At 39.6% G+C, this 18,470-nt stretch overlaps 2 protein-coding genes across 3 annotated transcripts in view; one reads left to right on the top strand and one right to left on the bottom strand.

Moving 5' to 3' along the window:
* Positions 1–18,470, bottom strand: part of CRYBG1 (crystallin beta-gamma domain containing 1) — a 193,423-nt gene that overhangs the window by 57,309 nt on the left and 117,644 nt on the right. Inside the window, exon 1 of one of the 2 annotated variants that reach the window (XM_090279716.1) lies at positions 5,181–5,297. The exons of the other annotated variant lie outside the window; for it this stretch is intronic. Within the exon in view, the coding sequence (XP_090135842.1) occupies positions 5,181–5,183 (3 nt within the window). The 5' untranslated portion in view covers positions 5,184–5,297. Of the gene's footprint in view, positions 1–5,180; positions 5,298–18,470 lie in introns of those variants that run through there. 2 annotated transcript variants of the gene reach the window in all.
* On the top strand, positions 11,393–15,619 carry LOC150007557 (glutamyl-tRNA(Gln) amidotransferase subunit A, mitochondrial-like). The gene is given in 3 exon segments (XM_090280138.1): positions 11,393–11,432; positions 13,643–14,016; positions 14,019–15,619. Coding segments are annotated over 3 exon segments (1,602 nt in total). The 3' UTR covers positions 15,207–15,619.

Genomic DNA, 18,470 nt, shown 5'->3' with positions numbered 1-18,470 from the left:
ATGGTTGACATAATTAATAGCTTGATATTTTGCTGATGTTTCATAGCCCAAGTAAATAACTCATAAGATTAATTTATGATTCTCAGTTGATGAGATCAAGATGAAAATAACTATATTAGATGCAGTTTTAAAAGAGTTCTGTCTGCAGAACTTGGCACATCATTGTTTATGAGTACTTGCCTTCAATGTGTCAGGCCTGGAATAAAGAAAACAAATTTAAAAAGGCTACCTTTTTTAAAACCTTTCCCCCCCAAATCATAATGTATAGAAGATATGCAACTGGGCAAAGAACCTCCTTGACTCACTCTATGTGAAATAATACTTCATTTTCTATAACCTTATCTTTTTATTTTTCTTCATAGCACTTATCATTTCCTGAACTATGTTTCATATTTGTTGGTAGACTTCATTATCTGTCTTTCCTTACAGAACGTTAGCTTCATGAGATCAAGAATGTAGTTTTGCTCGCCTCTGTGTCCCTGCCCCTTCCGCAGTGCCTGGTGCCAATAGGCACATCAAACCATACTTTTCAGAGCCCTTCATTCCCTCACCCATCAACAAGTGAGAGCCAGACAACAGTGTGTAGTGAAACAGCCAATGGCTTGAGGGCAATGAATTACTTCTAAAGTCCACAGTGAACAATTCTCAGACAGGAATAAAGGCCTGTTTCTAACCTTCTCAAGTGATCACCCCCCCAAAAAAAATCCAGTTTCTGAAATACTCATCCTCTAGATTGTTTTGAGACTATATCTGGGAAAGAGACATGGAATGAAAAAGGAACACTTAAAAGAAAATAAAAGAACTACATATTCATACTTGAAAGTCAGAATATATATAAACCAGTATAATGAAGAACATATAAGTTATTCTTTATCTATTCCAAAACACCACTATTGCTATTTTTTTTCTTTCTGGCTCTTTTAGGATGTCATTATATAATGTCATTTTGTATTTTCTGTTTCATATATTGTTCTTTCACTGAAGCCGTGCCAATAAATATATTTTTATAATAGTATTTTTAATTGTTGCATCGAATTCCATTATGTTAATGTAGTACAGTTCCTACAGTTGTTCATTTATGTTTTTTTTTTCAATGCATTGCTGGCTGCAGAGAATATATTTGTAGCTTATCTCACACATATCCTTAATTATTTGCATTGGATACATTCCTAATTAGTAATCAAGGAATGAAAAAGAAAACTGCAACGAGATATCTTTACATATTCACCAGATTGGAAAATAATTAAAAAGAACAATAATCTCAAATAGTAGAGAGGATGTGGAGCAATAGGAACTGTCACACACTGCTGATCAGAATGTAAATTGGCACCACCACTTGGGAAGACACTTGGCATTATATAGCAGAATTAAAGATACGCACATCCTATGAGCAAGCAATCCCGCTCCTCGGTGTACTCCCTAGAGCAGCGTTTCTCAAAATTTTGGTTTCAGAACCCCTTGACATTCTTAAAATTTGAGGGCCCCAAGAACCTTTGTTTATGTAGGTTATATCTACCAACACCTATCAGGTTAGAAATTAAAACTGAGCAATTTTTAAAGTTCAATAGTACTCAGGACACATTCTATTAATCATCAGAGCAAGCAAGACATCATTGCATGTCATGCTGTCTCTGGCTCTCCACTCATGAGAGTGTGAGAGTGGAAGGCAAATAACAGCTTAACTTTATCATGGAAATAGTCTTGACATATGGACTCCTCTGAAAGGCCTCAGGAAGCCCAAAGGTGCCCAGACCCCACTCTGAGAACTGCTGCCCTCCAGAAGCTGCTAAATGTTATTCCAGAGCGCATGCACAAGAATGTTCATAGCAGTATTGCTTGTAACAGCCCCAACAACAAAGAGACCCAGATCCCATCAGGAGTAAAATAAATGTTAACTGCAGTGACTCATAAAATAGAACACAGAATAGAAAGGAGTGAGCTTCTGTTGCACACAATTGACAGGTGAATTTTATGAACATAAAGTTGATCAGAAGAATTCAGATACACATGAGGACATAGTATATAATTCCATCGATATGAAATTCAAGGACAAGAAAACTAATTTGCATTGTCTTGGGATATACTTATAGGCAGTAAAATGATAAAGGGAGGAGAGATGTGATGATCACAGCAGTTTAGATAGTGGTTATCTCTTGTGGTGCAGAGGTTGTCCTTAAATTTTTAATATTTTATCTATCATGGATTTTCCTACTAACTTTTATTTTGAAAACTACTGCAATAAAATATTATTTATCTTGCTTACTGAGGTTTCTGGCACCCCTTTAATCTTTGCCCCTGAGGAAAATGCTCTGCTCCCCTCACCCTAGCACTGGCCCTGGTGATGAGGGAGCGGCAGGAGTTGAGAACAGAAGGAAATCCCAGGAGACTTAAGAAGGGACAGCCATATGCTATTTCTTGATCTGTGCCTAGTTACACACATATTGCTTTATCATTATTCATTATATCTTTCTCATATATTTATATTTTATACACTTTTCTGAAGCATGCTATATTTTACAATAAAGCACATCTTTGCTTTCTAATGGCATCAAGATGTTTTATATACTTACCAGCTTTTTATTTTTACTCTTCTGTGATTTATTTTAGCTCATAATTCTTAAGAACGTACCATGTACCAGTGACCTCATAACAGTCCTGAAAGGTGGTAACTGTCATCTTCTTCTCACATTTGATAAAACTGCAGTGTGAAAAGCAATTTAAGTCATTTGCTTAAGATTACATATAGCTGGTGGAACCAGAAGATGCACATTCCTCTCCTTTCATTTCCTGCTCTGGTCCTTTTGGCTGTCTTTCTCTCTCTCTCTCTCCCCACCTCCCTCTCTGTCTGTCTGTCTGTCTGTCTCTGTCTCTCTTTCTCTCTCACACACACAGACACACACACACAGACACACACAAACATGATCAGGGAGAAAGGAAGTAGAACAAAACCAGAAAGAACCCAGATGCAAACAGTGTTGCTAAGGAGGGCGAGGAGGAGGAGGAGCAGGTACAAGAATGGGAGAAATGGATGATGGAAACCAACAAGTAGGGCTTGGGGGGCAGCTCCAAGGGAGCCCAGAGAATGGCACTGGGACCACCAAACTGGGGAGAAATTCACCGGTCAGCTCACTAGGCCTATACAATTATGGGTTTTCATTCAGTGTTTACTATCTTTTTCCATTCCCTGGTCTGCTGGCCCACCTACTCCCTTCCTTCCTGCCCTCAGAAAGGTCCATTTGATCTCCCCTCCCACAGAATTTGGTCCAAATCTTCACTCTTCCACTAGACTAGCGGTTCTCAACCAGTGGGTCTCAACCCCTTTGGGGGCCGAACAACCCTTTCAGAGGGGTCATCTAAGACCATCGGAAAACACATATATAATTACATATTGTTTTTGTGATTAATCACTATGCTTTAGTTATGGTTGGGGGTCACCACAACATGAGGAACTGTATTGAAGGGTCACGGCATTAGGAAGGTTGAGAACCACTGCACTAACTGTCCTGGGGGAATTGGGATCACATGTGCTCTGGGGATGGTGAGTCTGGGAAAGTTGCTACTCTCTCAGTTTTGCAAAGTAAAGCATTTCATCACCTCTAGCCACTTTGTTCCTGGCAGGCAGCATGAGCCTCGAATGCCTTCTCTGCCTCAGCTTGCATGTCTGGGTTGCATTTTGCAGATACTGCTCCTGTACAGGCTTGAGACGGACAAGCCTGTGCACCCAGGTTGAGCCTGCCCTAGTTCTGATTGTGCCTGGAGACACAGGCAGCAGGTTCCTGCCCACTTCAACAGTTGAATGAAAATGAGGATGTCCTCTCAGTGGCTGCCACACTGTTAGTACCTGCAGTGCCTTCCCTGCACCTTCACTTCATAATGCAGGGAAACTCAAGTGTGAAACAACCTTCAAAATGATCAGCCTGGCCAATATACCTCCTCCTGCAGCTCTACCCACCCTACTCCAAACCTGTTTACCAATACACATAGGCTACAGTTCAATTAATCCACTCATACATTTCTTAGATATTTACAATTAACCTTAACAAAATGATTGACCAAAATATCATGAATTTCACTTATTAAACTTAAAATGCTTTTTGAAAGTTTATAGTCATGATGCTCTTAAACCTAGATGTTTACTTTTTAAAAATTAGTGAAATCATTTTAAAAAGGTATTTCTTGTATAACACAAGGTGTTAAATCTGTGAAGATTAGGTGTTCATATCTTAGTGTAAAGACTATTTGACAGAGTAGTTATGAAGCCATTGTGTCTAAAATATCTAAGAATGGGGTAAGTGCTAAATATTAACAAAGAAAACATTAGCAATAATGCTAAGCACTTATTTGGGACTTTATATTTATGCCTCCATGATCAAAAGAGTAAGCAAAGTTTAATAGTCTTTACATAGACTTCTTTTTCTTAAAGGTTTACAAGATTGGCTTTTTCTCATAACTTATTTTAAGCCACAGCATCTCTCAAATGGTAGGGTTATAAGAAGCTGGATCTCTCCCATATATTTCTGTGTCCTAATAAAAAATTTCGTTTGGGCAAAGCATGTGCAATACATAATAACTTGTTATGGGGACAACACCCACTGGAGAACACATTTGAAAGATAACCTACATTTTAAAAGAATATGTAATAGAGTTCTACCTTCTCTTACCATGAAGAGAAATAAAGATCTTTCCTTACTCTCAACACGATGTTTCCCAAGTACTGTAGTGCCTTCCAAGGAGCTGGACATCAGTTTGCCCTTGACATTTAGAAAAGGGGTGGGAAGAAAAGATTCTTCTTTTTAACTGGCGGTTGGGGAGGATTAACTAAGTTCTTTATAGCACACTCAAAAACAGGTTTATGGAACTGCCATTGTAAGACTGGCTGATAGAACTAACTCAAATACATTTAACAAGAGTAGCTTGTTAGAGATTACCTGCAATATTTTAAAGATCACACACTGGGCATTTTCATTTCTACTTCAAGAGAAAAGGCCCCCAGGGTACTCAGTCTCTCATTATATTCCTTATACTCACAATTGTTAAAAATTTTAAGCCCAAAGACTATGCCAGCTCTAGACAAATAAACGCATTATGAAGTTAATTGATGTTGTTAATAATAATACAACATAATTCAAAACAAAGTCTTAGTCAATGAAGAGATCACAAAAGTTCAGTTAGTTTCTTACCATGACGTTGCTTCTTTTTTAGCCTTCTAGAGAAACACCAAAAGAATATGAGAAGTCAAATGTAGCTGTGCAGGCATTACCAATATCAGTCTTCTTCCTTCTCAAAGTAGTCCCGTCTAGTCCTCCCTCCAGCCTACCCAGTTTAACCCTCTCCAGCTCCTTTCCGGCAATGTGGCTGTCTCCCAGAGGCTGAGCTAAATGACAGATACTGTTTACGACATGAAAAGCACGTTTAGTAAGGGTGTGTTTGATTCAAGACTTAAAAGGGTTAAAGAGGTGCGCCCTTTTTGGGGCGTGACACTGAACCAAAGTTGCTGAAAAGGCAACAGGGAAAGTTTGGAGAAAGTTGCCCTGTATACATTCAATTATATGGGAAATCCGATTACAGGAGCTAGAAAATAGATCAAGGAGGATATTTTGGCTTTCATCTTCTTTTTCTGGTGAACAAGATCAACTTTTGTAATGCTTAGTTTTTGCAATGTCTTATTTTAATTCCAGTGTTTATATACTTATGCTTTTAAAAAAGATATGTTATATCTCATAAAAGCCACATACCATGTATTATAAAAATACAAAAAATTTAAGTAAGCGTGCAACATAAATAAAAAGGCAAAAATTATGTCCACTTCATTAAAACCCAAATACTTGACACCTAAATCCACTCACAAATATAACTTAGTAATTACCATAACATTTGCTCCAGTAGTTTCTACTTGGCATAAGTCTTATTAGAACTTTTCAGTATTTGTTAACAAGTTTCCTTCTTCAACAAAATAGTCACATTACCATTAGACCTATTAATTACTTATGCCTTTATTATTAGGTGATAGCAATCAGAAAAAAAATGCTCTCCTATTTTTTTCATCATGACCATCAGTATTAAACACATTTATTAAGTACCTACTGTCTCACGTCAATGTGCAAACATGTACTATTGATGATGGTGAGTATATGTGTGAGGTGCTATTCTTTTTTTTATAATTTTAATTGTAGTTTAAATCACAGTAAAAAGCATATAACAAAATATATCATCTTAATCATTTTTAGGCATACAGTTCAATAGTGTTAACAATATTTGCCTTGTGCCACAGATCTAAATTTTTCATCTTGCAAAACCGAAACTATACCTATTGAACAATGATTCTTCCTTTCTCCCTCTTCCTAGTCCCCAAAACCACCATTCTTTTTTCTGTCTTTATGAGTTGAACTACTTTAGGCACCAAACATACAGTGTTTGTCTTTTTGTGAGTAGTTTTTTTCACCAAGCACAATGTCCTCAAGATTTGTTCATGTTGTAGCCTAGGGCAGGATTTCCTCTTTTTTAAGGTTAAATAATATTCCATTGTATAGGTATGTAACACATTTTGTTTATTCATTCATCTATTGTTGAATGTTTGGCTTGTTTTTATCTTTTGACTGCTATGAATAATGCTGCAGTGAGCACAAGTATGCAAATATCTCTTTAAGATCCTGCCTTCAAGTCTTTTAGATATCTTCCCAGAAGTGAGATTGCTACATCAAATAGTAATTATATCCTTAATCTTTTGAGGAAGCGTCATACTCTTTTCCATAGTAGCTGCATGTTTTACATTCCCATCAACAGTGCTCAGTGGTTCCAATTTCTCCACATCCTCACTAACATGGGCTATTTTTAGTTTTTTGATACTGGCCATCCTAATGGGTGTAAGTTGGTATCTCACTGTGGTTTTTATTTACATTTTTTTAATAACTAGTGAGGTTGAGCATCTTTTCATATGCTTGTATTTGTAGCTCTTCTTTGGAGAAATGTCAGTTCAAGTCATTTACCCATTTTAAAAATCAGATTGTTTGTTTCATTTGTCTTTGAATAAGAGAGCTATTATTCTTAAGAAACATTATAAGAAATAGCTAACCACACCTATTTAAAAAATATATTACAAATTTCTCTAGGCTTGGCATGAAACAATTCACTCTCTCCTGGTCCAAACTTAGTGACAATTTCCTCATAATTGTTTATGTAAAAAGATAAAATATGAATACATCGAGAGTTAAAATCTCCTAAAGAAAATAATCACTTCCAATACTGAAAGGCTTATCTATGAAAAGACTCAATGGTAATTCACCAAGCATACTGTGCTTATAGAATGTCTCACCCATGGCTACATGAGGGTTCTCAAATTCATTATCTCATTCAGCAGCATTAATTGGCTGCCAGAGTGATATCAGTTTTTGCAGATTCAGGGACTGAAAGACAGTCTCCGCCATCAAGGAACTCACAGTTTGAGGTAAATGGGAAGGAAGGAGGCTAGATGTGGGAAGACAATGCGAGGTGATGCTATTGTTTAGAGCTGTGTATAGGCCACAGTGGGCATGTGACGGTAGCTACCGTTATGGCTGGCCTGTGTAGAAAATGTCATGTTTTACTGAAGGGCTGGCATTTGAATTAACACTTAAAATGCAAGTATCTTAGCACTGGGCTTTTTCTTTTTTGTTTTTTTCTTTTTAAAGAAGTATGGCTGGCAGCAGATAAAACCTTATAATCGAATATTAATCAATTCTGTGGTAATCATTTATATTAACAACATTTAGTATTATGGCTATACACAGACTTGACAACATAAACTTATTATAAGAATTCTTCTGATCCACCTGGTACCCACAACATATTCACTATGTAAGAGATAGAGACTATAAGGTTTAGTTTGACTTCTAGAAGCTTACAGACTTGCCTATAAAACAACTAATGTATGGGCAGGCATATAATTAAACTGCTAAAATGTGTAGAAGAGACACCTGTAATGCTTGAAGAGTTCAAAGAGTAAAAGGCCAGTGAGGGCCTGCCAGAAGCCTGCAAGAAGGACACAGGACAAGCCTTGAAAGACAGATTTAATGAGGTAAAAGTTGAGGTATGGCATTCCAGGTAAGGGGAAGAGCTGGAAGAAAGGCCACAGAGTAACAACAGGCGCAGGTGGCTCACTGGATTGACGCAGAGACGGGACATGGTGAAGGTCAGTGGAACAGTACGTGGAAGGCTGAACAAGACAAATCTAGTCTGGGGAGGGACTTGCAAGGCAAGCCGGGAAGCCTGGGTGTGACGTAGGAAACAGGAGGTCTTTGCAGGTTGCTGAGCAGGGAAGTGACATGAGGCAAGCAGAGTTGGAAGGAGACAAGCATGGCAGCCTTTGGCGGGCCTAACGGGACAGGGACCTGAAGTCAGCAGTTCAGACGTGGAAGGCTGAGGGGCTTGAAGTGACCCCCAATTGTGGAGAGAGAGGAGGAAAGAAAGGACTGAGGGAAAGCAGACAGTACTTTCAGGGTCCTGAATCCATAGAACCTTACAATGTAGTCTCAAGGCCTTTACTCAAACACTGGGGGACTGTCACTGGGGGGCCAGTAGTCCAGCCTGGGTCATGTTGAATTTAGGGGACAGTTAATGTTTCCAAATGGAAATGTCAATGTACCATGTAGAGCAGACCTAGAACTCATTTTCATTCTCAAGGCTATACATCTATATTTTATCTGAACTCTAAACCAGTCACATATTAGATCACATTTTGGTGGGAAAAATAGAAGTGACAGTTTATAATTGGCATTGTTGGCTCTATTGTAGAGCAATGAGTGCTATTATTTCCTGTGAAAGACACATTTATCCATCACCAGTTTACATCAGCATTATCCAGGTTTTGATGAGGAGTCAGCCCTTTTGCATGCAGCCTCTCCACAGGTGGTTCATGCTGAGCCACCTGGTTAGTGAGAAGTCCATTAATAAGCCCAAGTGAGGACTACCTTGACATGACTTATGGGTATTTCATCATTTTCTGTAAAGAAAGTATTTTTTTTTAAAGATACACTTTGTGATTATTATAATGAATGAAATAAAAATAGCAAGCCTGTAATTTTCTTTTTAAACAAACCAAAGGCCCTGGCTGCTGTGGCTCAGTGGATTGAACGTCAGCCTGCGAGCCAAGTGTCGCTGGTTCGATTCCCAGTCATGGCACATGACTAGGTTGCATGTCAGGTCCCCAGTTGGGGGTGTGAGTGAGAGGCAACCACACAGTGATGTTTCTCTCCCTTTCTCCTTTCCCCTCTCTCTAAGAATAAACAAACAAATAAATAAATAAATAAAATTTAAAAAAAACAATGAAATTCTCTTGCAAGTGGAGACTTCATTAAATTAACATCAGGCTGAGATGAGAGGAAGAGCTATCAGTTTCATTTATTTTTCAGGTTCACTCAAGGTCTCAGTAGCAGTGGGCTGTGAGCACCTCCTCCACAACCCTTTTACAAGTGGAGGCTCAAGAAAGAAGGGAAGTGCAAGAGATCCTAAATTCCAGGCCCAGGAGTCTCAGCCTCTTCTCTCCCGGGTAGCCTCGTCCTATTGCTTGGGGCTTGTTGTATTTGAGATATAACTATTTCTGGAGCAAATGAAAGCTAAAGGCAGGGTCCAGTCCTTTCTGCCAGTGGGTGTATCTTTTGTTGGGTTTTTTATACATAAAAGCTTTTCATACTGAAAAAAAGGTGTACGATTTCATTTGTACACATTTTTTTTAAGTGCAAATTGAAAAACGGTCATGTGGTCTACTCACCACTAGCAATGGGACTTTCCCCAGGGTGTGGGGAAAGGCATGAGAATATGGCATACCATCTCTTGCCTACCCCACAGCGGAATTCCCCAAAAGTCATTCCAGCTTCGAGGACTTTAGCCACACTCATTCTTTCTCAACCTGTGTTAGTATATAATCTGGAGCAGGAAGGCAGGCATGGGTGAAAGATTTCTGCCCCTGACCCTGTGGCTGGGTCTCTGCAGAGCACAGAGGTGGGGCCAGATGCAAAAGAAAGCAGAATTGCCAACGCCTGACTTTCCTCCCACATCTGTTGGCCCTGCCCTTCCATATCACATTGGAAAAAATTCACATAAACATACTTCAGCTACTAGTCACTGACAAGTGCATATAAATAAGTAAGAGCATGTGTTCATAGGGCCCAACAGATCTTCTCAGTGTAAATATTCAGTATTTGAACGTTAAGAATTTCAAAAAGAAACCATTTTTAAATTGCCATCCTTGACTTTTTTTTTAATGTTCTCAATCTACTATTACATTGGGTTTTGACTAGTTCTTTCATAAACCCTCTAGTGAGATGTTCCCCTCATAAACTGAACTACAGAATATTCTCTCTGTTCTTTGTCCTTTAGCAAACCTCAGCCCAGGCACAAATTTGGTTTAAAGATGGCTATACCATGGCTGATGCTGCCCCAAAGCTCACATCCTTAAATGGGAAACACACTCCATTCCTACCAGGTGAACGAGGGCTCCTGGTGGCTGTTTGAAGATAGCATTACATCACCTCAACTTTGTGGACATACAGAGTGGGAAAAAGTAGGTTTACAGTCATATGTGAAACAGTTTATTCTTGTATCATTAGTTATCAACTATTGTATTATTTTTCATATGAACAACTGTAAACCTCCTTTTCCCCCACCCTGTATTTGAAAAATAAGCTGGGTAGAATTCTGAGAGGAAAATGACAACTATAATGTGACTCATTAGACTAAGGACACCCTGTGGTTGACTTTCCATGCCCTGCTGGAGGCATCAGTGTCTCCACAGAAGACAAAAATCATTCCATAGTTCTTCACCTGTTCCTCAATCTATGCACTGTTTAGACAGGCATTTAGCCCGTTTCCCCAGCTATTAAGTAACAAACTCAACTCTGTCACCTGGACAGGAAAACTTTGTGCTCTTGTTTCTATCTAGATTGAACAAAATGAACTGAAACCAACTCTGAACAACATATCACAACAAACTAAAATGATTTGAAATAATTATTGTTTTTGTTTTCAATCTACCCCCCAAAATGATGGAGGAATTATATCTTCTTTCATAGACATTATTTAAAGACTTCACATTTAAACTAGAAATTAATTTGAAGTTTTTCCTACTATTTTGAAGCAATTTTGTGTCTTGTAACACAGTCAAATAAAAACGACAACAACATTCTATTAAAACTATTGTCCCAAATATATTTGTGGAAGGAAGAATTCTTAAGTGGCTCCCAAATCCCTGCCCCATGGTGTACACGCCCTGTGTAACCCCTCCCTTTGAGTGTGGGCAGGACCTACCTGTGAATATGATTGATGTCACTCCCATGACTACGTCCATTTCAAGGAAAAGGTGAAGGGATTTTGCAGATGTAATTAAGGTCCCTAATAGGCTAACTTTGAGCTACTCAAAATGGAGATTATCCTTTGTCATGTAGGCCTGATCCAATCAGGTAAGCCCTTTAATTTATTTTTTATTCTTTTATTTTTTAATTAAAAAAAATCTGTATGTCTATATTGCTTCCATTAGAAAAATCTTAGCTATATAAAATTTGGGTCCACTTTCTTCTCCTTTACCTCTACCATTCAAACTTAAATCTTATTTTACTCAAGTAAAAGCAGAATCATATATCTGACACGAGAATGACATATTTCACACTGTTAAATTAAAAAGATTTCATTGAACTAGGTATACTCTTTTTTTCTCCCATCCAGCAATATGAGTGCATAAATGAAATTTATAATATCAATAACTGGATTCATCCTCTCATTTTCAATTCATGTCCAATTCCTCTTACTATATTGTCTTTCCATAATACTTCAGATATTTTAGTCAGCCTTACACTGTCCAACATTGGTTGTAAAAATTAAGATGTTAATTTAAGAACATTACGAAAATTCCAGACTAAGTAACAGTCGGCCCACTTTGTTGTTGTGAGAGGGCCTGGACAGCTATGGCTTCAATCTCAACACGGCCTCCTTTGCACAAAGCAACCATCACATGAGCCCTTTAAAAGAAGTCTGAGGTCAGAGACTTGAAGCGTCAAAGAGCCTCTCTCCTGATGGCCTCAAAGAAGCAAGTTGCCACGAGTTCTGTGGCTGCAAAGAAGTGGATTCTGTAAAAACCACATGAACTTGGGAGAGGGCCAAACCTGAGATAAAACAGCAGCCCCAGTCAGTATCTTGAATGCAGGTTGTGAGACCCTGACCAGAGGACCCAGCTAAGACTTGTTCAGACTCCTGACCCAAGAAACTCAGATAATAAATGTATATTTTTTTCAGTTGCCAAATTTGTAATAATTTGTTATACTCAACAATAGAAAACTAATTTAATATTCAATGACTATTGGCCACTTTCTGTGCACTGAGGAGTGTGGTACACTTTGCCATGCATTTTTTTTTTAAGTATAAGGATTAACACATGCATTTGCGGACTTTTAATCTACTGGCGATCATAATATAGGCATTTCTGTGAAGACAAAATAAAGCAGTATGTATCTATATTAGTCATAGCAATTCTCAAATTAGGAAAAGAACAATCAGGGAGAGCTTTGTGAAAGGCATGGCACACACTAGGATTTGAATTGTTTTGTTCAGTAAAAATGGTGTGTATCAATATCCCAGGCAAAAGGAAGCGCATGAGCAAAGCGGAGAGGAAGTGCAATGTCTCTCAGGGAGGTGCCAGGACAACACTCGCTCAGACATAAGCTTCCATAGGGATGGCTTGAGACTGTGTGGTGATCAACGAGTAGCCATTAAAAGGATCAAGAGAAGCATGTTTGTGTGTTAGCTAAAGTAGCAGTGCTTCGTTCTCCTTCTGGACTGAAAGGCTGACTGATTTCTTGGTACTGAAGAGGACATGGGGAGATCCTTTGCTTTCTCCCAGCTTCTCAGATGTTGGCACTACCTCCTCTGTTTCCTGCTTGCTATTCAATAAACACTAGGATTTCCTTTCCCTATGATATCCCAGGTGCCTTGTTTACTAACAGAGAGGAAATTTCCACTCTTTGCAACAAAGCACTAACTGTATCCATTACTTGCAGGTGATAGAGGGGTGACACACAGCAGCAAAACCCTTAAGTCTATACTGCGCTCCTCAGTTTAGAAGACCCATGCCATGCCTGAGAGTTTGACTGTGCTAAAAAGAAGATAATAATCTCAAAACCTCCTATGGTTTTTAGTGGATAGAATTCTGAACTAAAGTAGTCCTTGGTTTAGGAAAGACATTTTAGAATTATTTATACATTAAAAAATACACCCAATCAGCCCTGGTTGGCGTAGGTCAGTGGATTGAGCAGACTGAGCGCCACCCTGCAAACTGAAACGTAGCTGGTTCCATTCCCGGTCAAGGCACATGCCTGGGCTGCAGGCCAGGTTGGGGCGTGTGAGAGGTAACCAATCAATGTTTTTCTCGCACATCGATATTTCTCTTGCACATCAGTATTTCTCTCCCTCTCTTTCTCTCTCCTTTCCCTTTTCTCTAACAAATAAATGAGAAAGAAAATAGGCCCAATAAGAATAGGAAATATAGCCTTATACTGGCACGCTGGGCACAAGAACCATGCTGGGCCGGACCCTTGGAGAAGTGAGTGGAATTGGCTGCTGAGGGCCCAGGGAGGTCAGAAAGATTTGCGGCATCCCTGGACCTGACCATGCATCTCAGTTTCTGCGGCACTGAAACAAGACCAAATTAATCCAACCAAGCTCTGTCAAAAATGTCTCTCCCTTATCAAGAAGACCAAGTATCTAAATGCTTACATTACTGTATCAGAAGAGGTGGCCTTAAAGCAAGCTGAAGAATCAGAGAAAAGATATAAGAAAGGTCACTCACTGGGGGAGTTAGATGGGATTCCTTTCGCAGTAAAAGACAACTTCAGCACATCTGGCATTGAGACAACGTGTGCAGCAAACATGCTGAAAGGTTATGTACCACCTTATAATGCCACAGTAGTTCAGAAGTTGTTAGATCAGGGAGCTCTACTAATGGGAAAAACAAACTTAGATGAGTTTGCTATGGGATCTGGGAGCACAGATGGTATGGTATATTCGGACCGGTTAAAAACCCCTGGAGTTATTCAAAACAGTACAGAGAAAAGAGAAAGCAGAAGCTCCACGGTGAGAATGAGGATGCAAATTGGCTTATAACAGGAGGAAGCTCAGGAGGGAGTGCAGCAGCTGTATCAGCGTTCACGTGCTTTGTGGCTTTAGGATCAGATACAGGAGGATCGACCAGAAACCCAGCTGCCCACTGTGGGGTTGTTGGTTTAAAGCCAACCTATGGCTTAGTTTCTCGTCATGGTCTCATTCCCCTGGTGAATTCAATGGATGTGCCTGGAATCTTAACCAGATGCGTGGATGATGCAGCAGTTGTGTTGGGTGTACTGGCTGGGCATGACTGCAAGGATTCTACCACAATACAAGATCCTGTTAAACCATTTATGCTTCCCAGCTTGACAGATATAAGCAAACTATGCATAGGAATCCCAAAGGAATATCTTGTACCAGAATTATCAAGTAAAATACAATCTCTTTGGTCCAAAGCTGCTAAACTCTTTGAATCTGAGGGAGCCAAAGTGATTGAAGTGTCCCTGACCCACACCAGTTATTCAATTGTCTGCTACCATGTATTGTGTACATCAGAAGTGGCATTGAATATGGCAAGATTTGATGGGCTAGAATATGGTCACAGATGTGACATTAATGTGTCTACTGAAGCCATGTATGCTGCAACCAGGCGAGAAGGCTTTAATGATGTAGTGAGAGGAAGAATTCTCTCAGGAAACTTTTTCATATTAAAAGAAAATTATGAGAATTATTTTGTCAAAGCACAGAAAGTGAGACGACTCATTGCTAATGATTTTGTGAATGTTTTTAACTCTGGAGTGGATGTCTTACTCACTCCCACCACCTTGAGTGAGGCAGTACCATACGTGGAGTTCATCAAAGAAGACAACAGAACCCACAGTGCCCAGGATGACATTTTTACACAGGCTGTGAATATGGCAGTATTGCCAGCAATAAGTGTCCCTATGGCTCTCTCAAACCAAGGGTTGCCAATAGGACTACAATTTATTGGACGTGCATTTTGTGACCAGCAGCTTCTGACAATTGTCAAATGGTTTGAAAAACAAGTACAATTTCCTGTTATTCAACTTCAAGAAATAATGGATGATTGTTCATCAATCTTTGGAAATGAAAAGTTAGCTTCTGTTTCTCTAAAACAGTAGTGATAAATATATCGTGCAAATTAAAATGACTTAAAGATTTTATACTCTAGAAGAGTCACGTGATCTTGCTAAGTTATTGTAACTTGGTTCATTGTCAACATAATCATTCCTTGGAATCATGTTTTAAAATTCTTGTGATATAATTAATTATAAATAATTTGCCAGCAATTGTTAAGCATCGGCTAAGTGCCAAGTACAGGATTTCTACTATAGCACATGTTCCTGGAAAATTATGCATTTTTCAAAAATGTTCATTAAAAAGAACACAGCTAAACAAGATGGACCCAGAGAGGTGCACACAAAGACACATCATAATTAAAATGCAAAGGTTTAAAGACAAAGAGAGAATCTTAAAAGCAGCAAGAGAAAAGTAGTTAGTTACCTACAAGAAAGCTCCCATAAGACTGTCAGCTGATTTCTCAAAAGGAACTTTGCAGGCAAGAAGGGATTGGTAAGAAATATTCTAAGTGATGAAAAGCAAGGACCTACAGCCAAGATTACTCTACCCAGTAAAGCTATCATTTAGAATCGAAGGACAGATAAAAAAGCTTCCCAGACAAGAAGAAGCTGAAGGCGTTCACCACCAAACCAGTATTATATGAAATGTTCAAAGGTCTTCTTTGAGAAGATGAAAAATATGGACATTAAAAACAGCAATAAATACTTATATATCAATTGAATCTAAAAAAACAAACAAACAAGCAGAACAAAAACAGTCATGGATACAGAGAATGTTTTGATTGTTGCCAGATGGGAGGAGGGTCAGGGGGGATAGGCGAAAAAGGTGAGGGGATGACAAAGTACAAATTGGTAGTTACAGAATAGTCATGGGATGTAAAGTACAGCATAGGAAATACATAGCCGAAGAACACATATGCATGACCCATGGACATGGACGATGGTGTGGGGATTGCCTGAGGGAGTGGGGTTGCTTAGTGGAGGAGAGCGAAGGGGGAAAAATTGGGACAACTGTAATGGTATAATCAATAAAATATAATTTAAATAAAAATAAAAAGAATAGGAAATATACTTCATGGAAAAAAATAAATAATGGAAGCTTGTGGGATGGTAGACTGGCCTTTAGAAATAGTGAGAGACTGGGACTTAAAAAAGGCCGGTGAGATACTCCCAGTGTGTGGAATGGCTGAGCAAGTTTATAGCAGTGACTGATATGTAATTTCAATTGGTGCCATACTGTGCCAAAGCCTCAGTAAAAGTTTGCTGTACATAACTGCATTAGAAAGCAGTGGTTTGAGGAAATCAAGAAGAAGGGACTGGGTTCCCAGTATAGGCTGACTTGTAGCTAAAGGAAAGGAGGAGAGGAGAAGGAGGGAGTGGTCACTCCAAGAAGGATGGGGAGGGGTGGCTTTGGCTTTGCCTAGAACATGGAATGAGCTATCCCTCTTTTTATTTGCATATTAAAGGACAGGAGCCCTCCTGTGGCTAGAGGTTTTGGGGGACCTCAAATAGCAGATATTTCCATTATATTTTTATAAATTGCAACCATAAGGGTTAACTACGTACCATACATTTTGCTAAGTAAGCTCTTTATGTACCTAATCTCATTGAATCCATCCAGGTACTTGTTATAATCCCTTTGTTCAAATGAGGAAGCAAGTTCAGAGAATGAAGGTAACTGGCTCAAGGAATTAAGCAACAGTGTCCGGATTCAAACTCAGGACTGCTGGACTCCAAATCCCACATTCTTGACTACCCCTCTCTCTAACAGCTTCCACTACCCTGCTCTGCCATGAACCACTCTGTTTCTCTCAGTTCCTCTGTTTTAGTTCTCACAGCCTACCTGCTTAACTTTCTCTTAGCAATCTCTTTTTTTATCACCACCTCTATGGCCAATGTACTTCTGCTATTTCTTGGGGGCATCCAGCCATCTTCTGAGGGCCTACCTCTTGGTACATTTCTATGCCATAGATACCAGGTCACATTCACTGTAAAGATGAGATGCTCAGCCTTCTGAAACACATTAGGGGACGTGGCTGAGGCCACACAGGAAAAGGCAAGGCTAGTTACTGATAAAGGTAATTTGTACACTGGGACCCACAAAATAGAGGTTGCCCCAGGGCCCCAGCCCTGGTCACAAATTGAAACCTAAGTCAGCCTGCTCTTATGGGAAACCTGTCAAGGAAACCTAACATATACCCATCACAATCCTCCAACTCAGCTTTAGCTAGCTTACTCTATTCTAGAAAACAGGACCTCCTAGCCTCATCAGAAAATCCCCAACCTCCTAGCCCATCCTTGGTTCCATGTCGCCTCTTCTAACACCCTGGAAAACTCTCTCATGCCCCAAATCCCTCAGGAAGAGTGCTCCACTGGTGGTGAGGCTCTGTACTCCCCCAATCCTGAACTGTTTTCCTTTGAATAAAGGATATCAACCTGGTTACTAAATTCTGTTGTTTTTGTCATTTGACGGTGTTATCTAGGGACCCTTATTCCCTGGCCACACTGAATGGTGAGCCTTTTAAAACTGCAAGTCAGACCATGTCTTTCCCTTCCTTAAAATCTCCCCATGGCTTCCATTATATTGAGAAAGAAATTCAGAGCTCTTACCATGGCCCCCAGCCCCTGCGTGATCTGGCCCCTGCTGACCTCTCTGCTGGTCTCTGCTTCATTCCCTCCTCCCTGTCCATGGTCTCTTTACCCACCGCTCAGGACCTCTGTGCATTGCACTCTTCTGCAGCGCCCTTCTCCCAGACAGCCACATGGGTTTTCTTCAGATAATTCAAGCCTCTGCAGAGAGGCTTTCTGGGACTGCACATCCTATCTAAAATAGCACACCCTTTCCCCCTCATTTCTGTTCCCTTTGCCAGTGTTGTTTCTCCCCAGCACCTATCACTAGCTAATGATATAATTTATATCTATTTGATTTGACATCTGTCTCCCTATTAGAATGTAAGCTCTTCTGGACTAGAGATTTCATCAGCATTATTCACACTAAAAACCCAGTGCCTAAAAGAGCTGGTTCATAATAGGCATCCCACATGTACAATGCAAACTTCAATGCCATTAGCTGAATGAGTAAATGTATTTCACAGATTTGTTCTAAAGTGAAAGGCTTGGAGTCTAGCCTGTTCAGCACACAACATGCCTGATTGGGGTAGATGTGTCGGTCAGGTCCCGTAAGAAAGTACAGGAAGAGTGGGAAGATTTGATGACCGTCTCATGTGTGTAGGACACAGAGAGAGCCCCTTAAAGTAGTGTCCTACTCCAGGGCAAAAAACAGATATGAAGGGCAAGGAGGGGAGC

Source organism: Furipterus horrens, unplaced genomic scaffold, assembly GCF_987537825.1.
Source record: "Furipterus horrens unplaced genomic scaffold, mFurHor1.1.pri manual_scaffold_6, whole genome shotgun sequence".
Taxonomy (NCBI): Eukaryota; Metazoa; Chordata; class Mammalia; order Chiroptera; family Furipteridae; genus Furipterus; species Furipterus horrens.
This window is presented reverse-complemented; position numbering and strand designations above follow the sequence as displayed.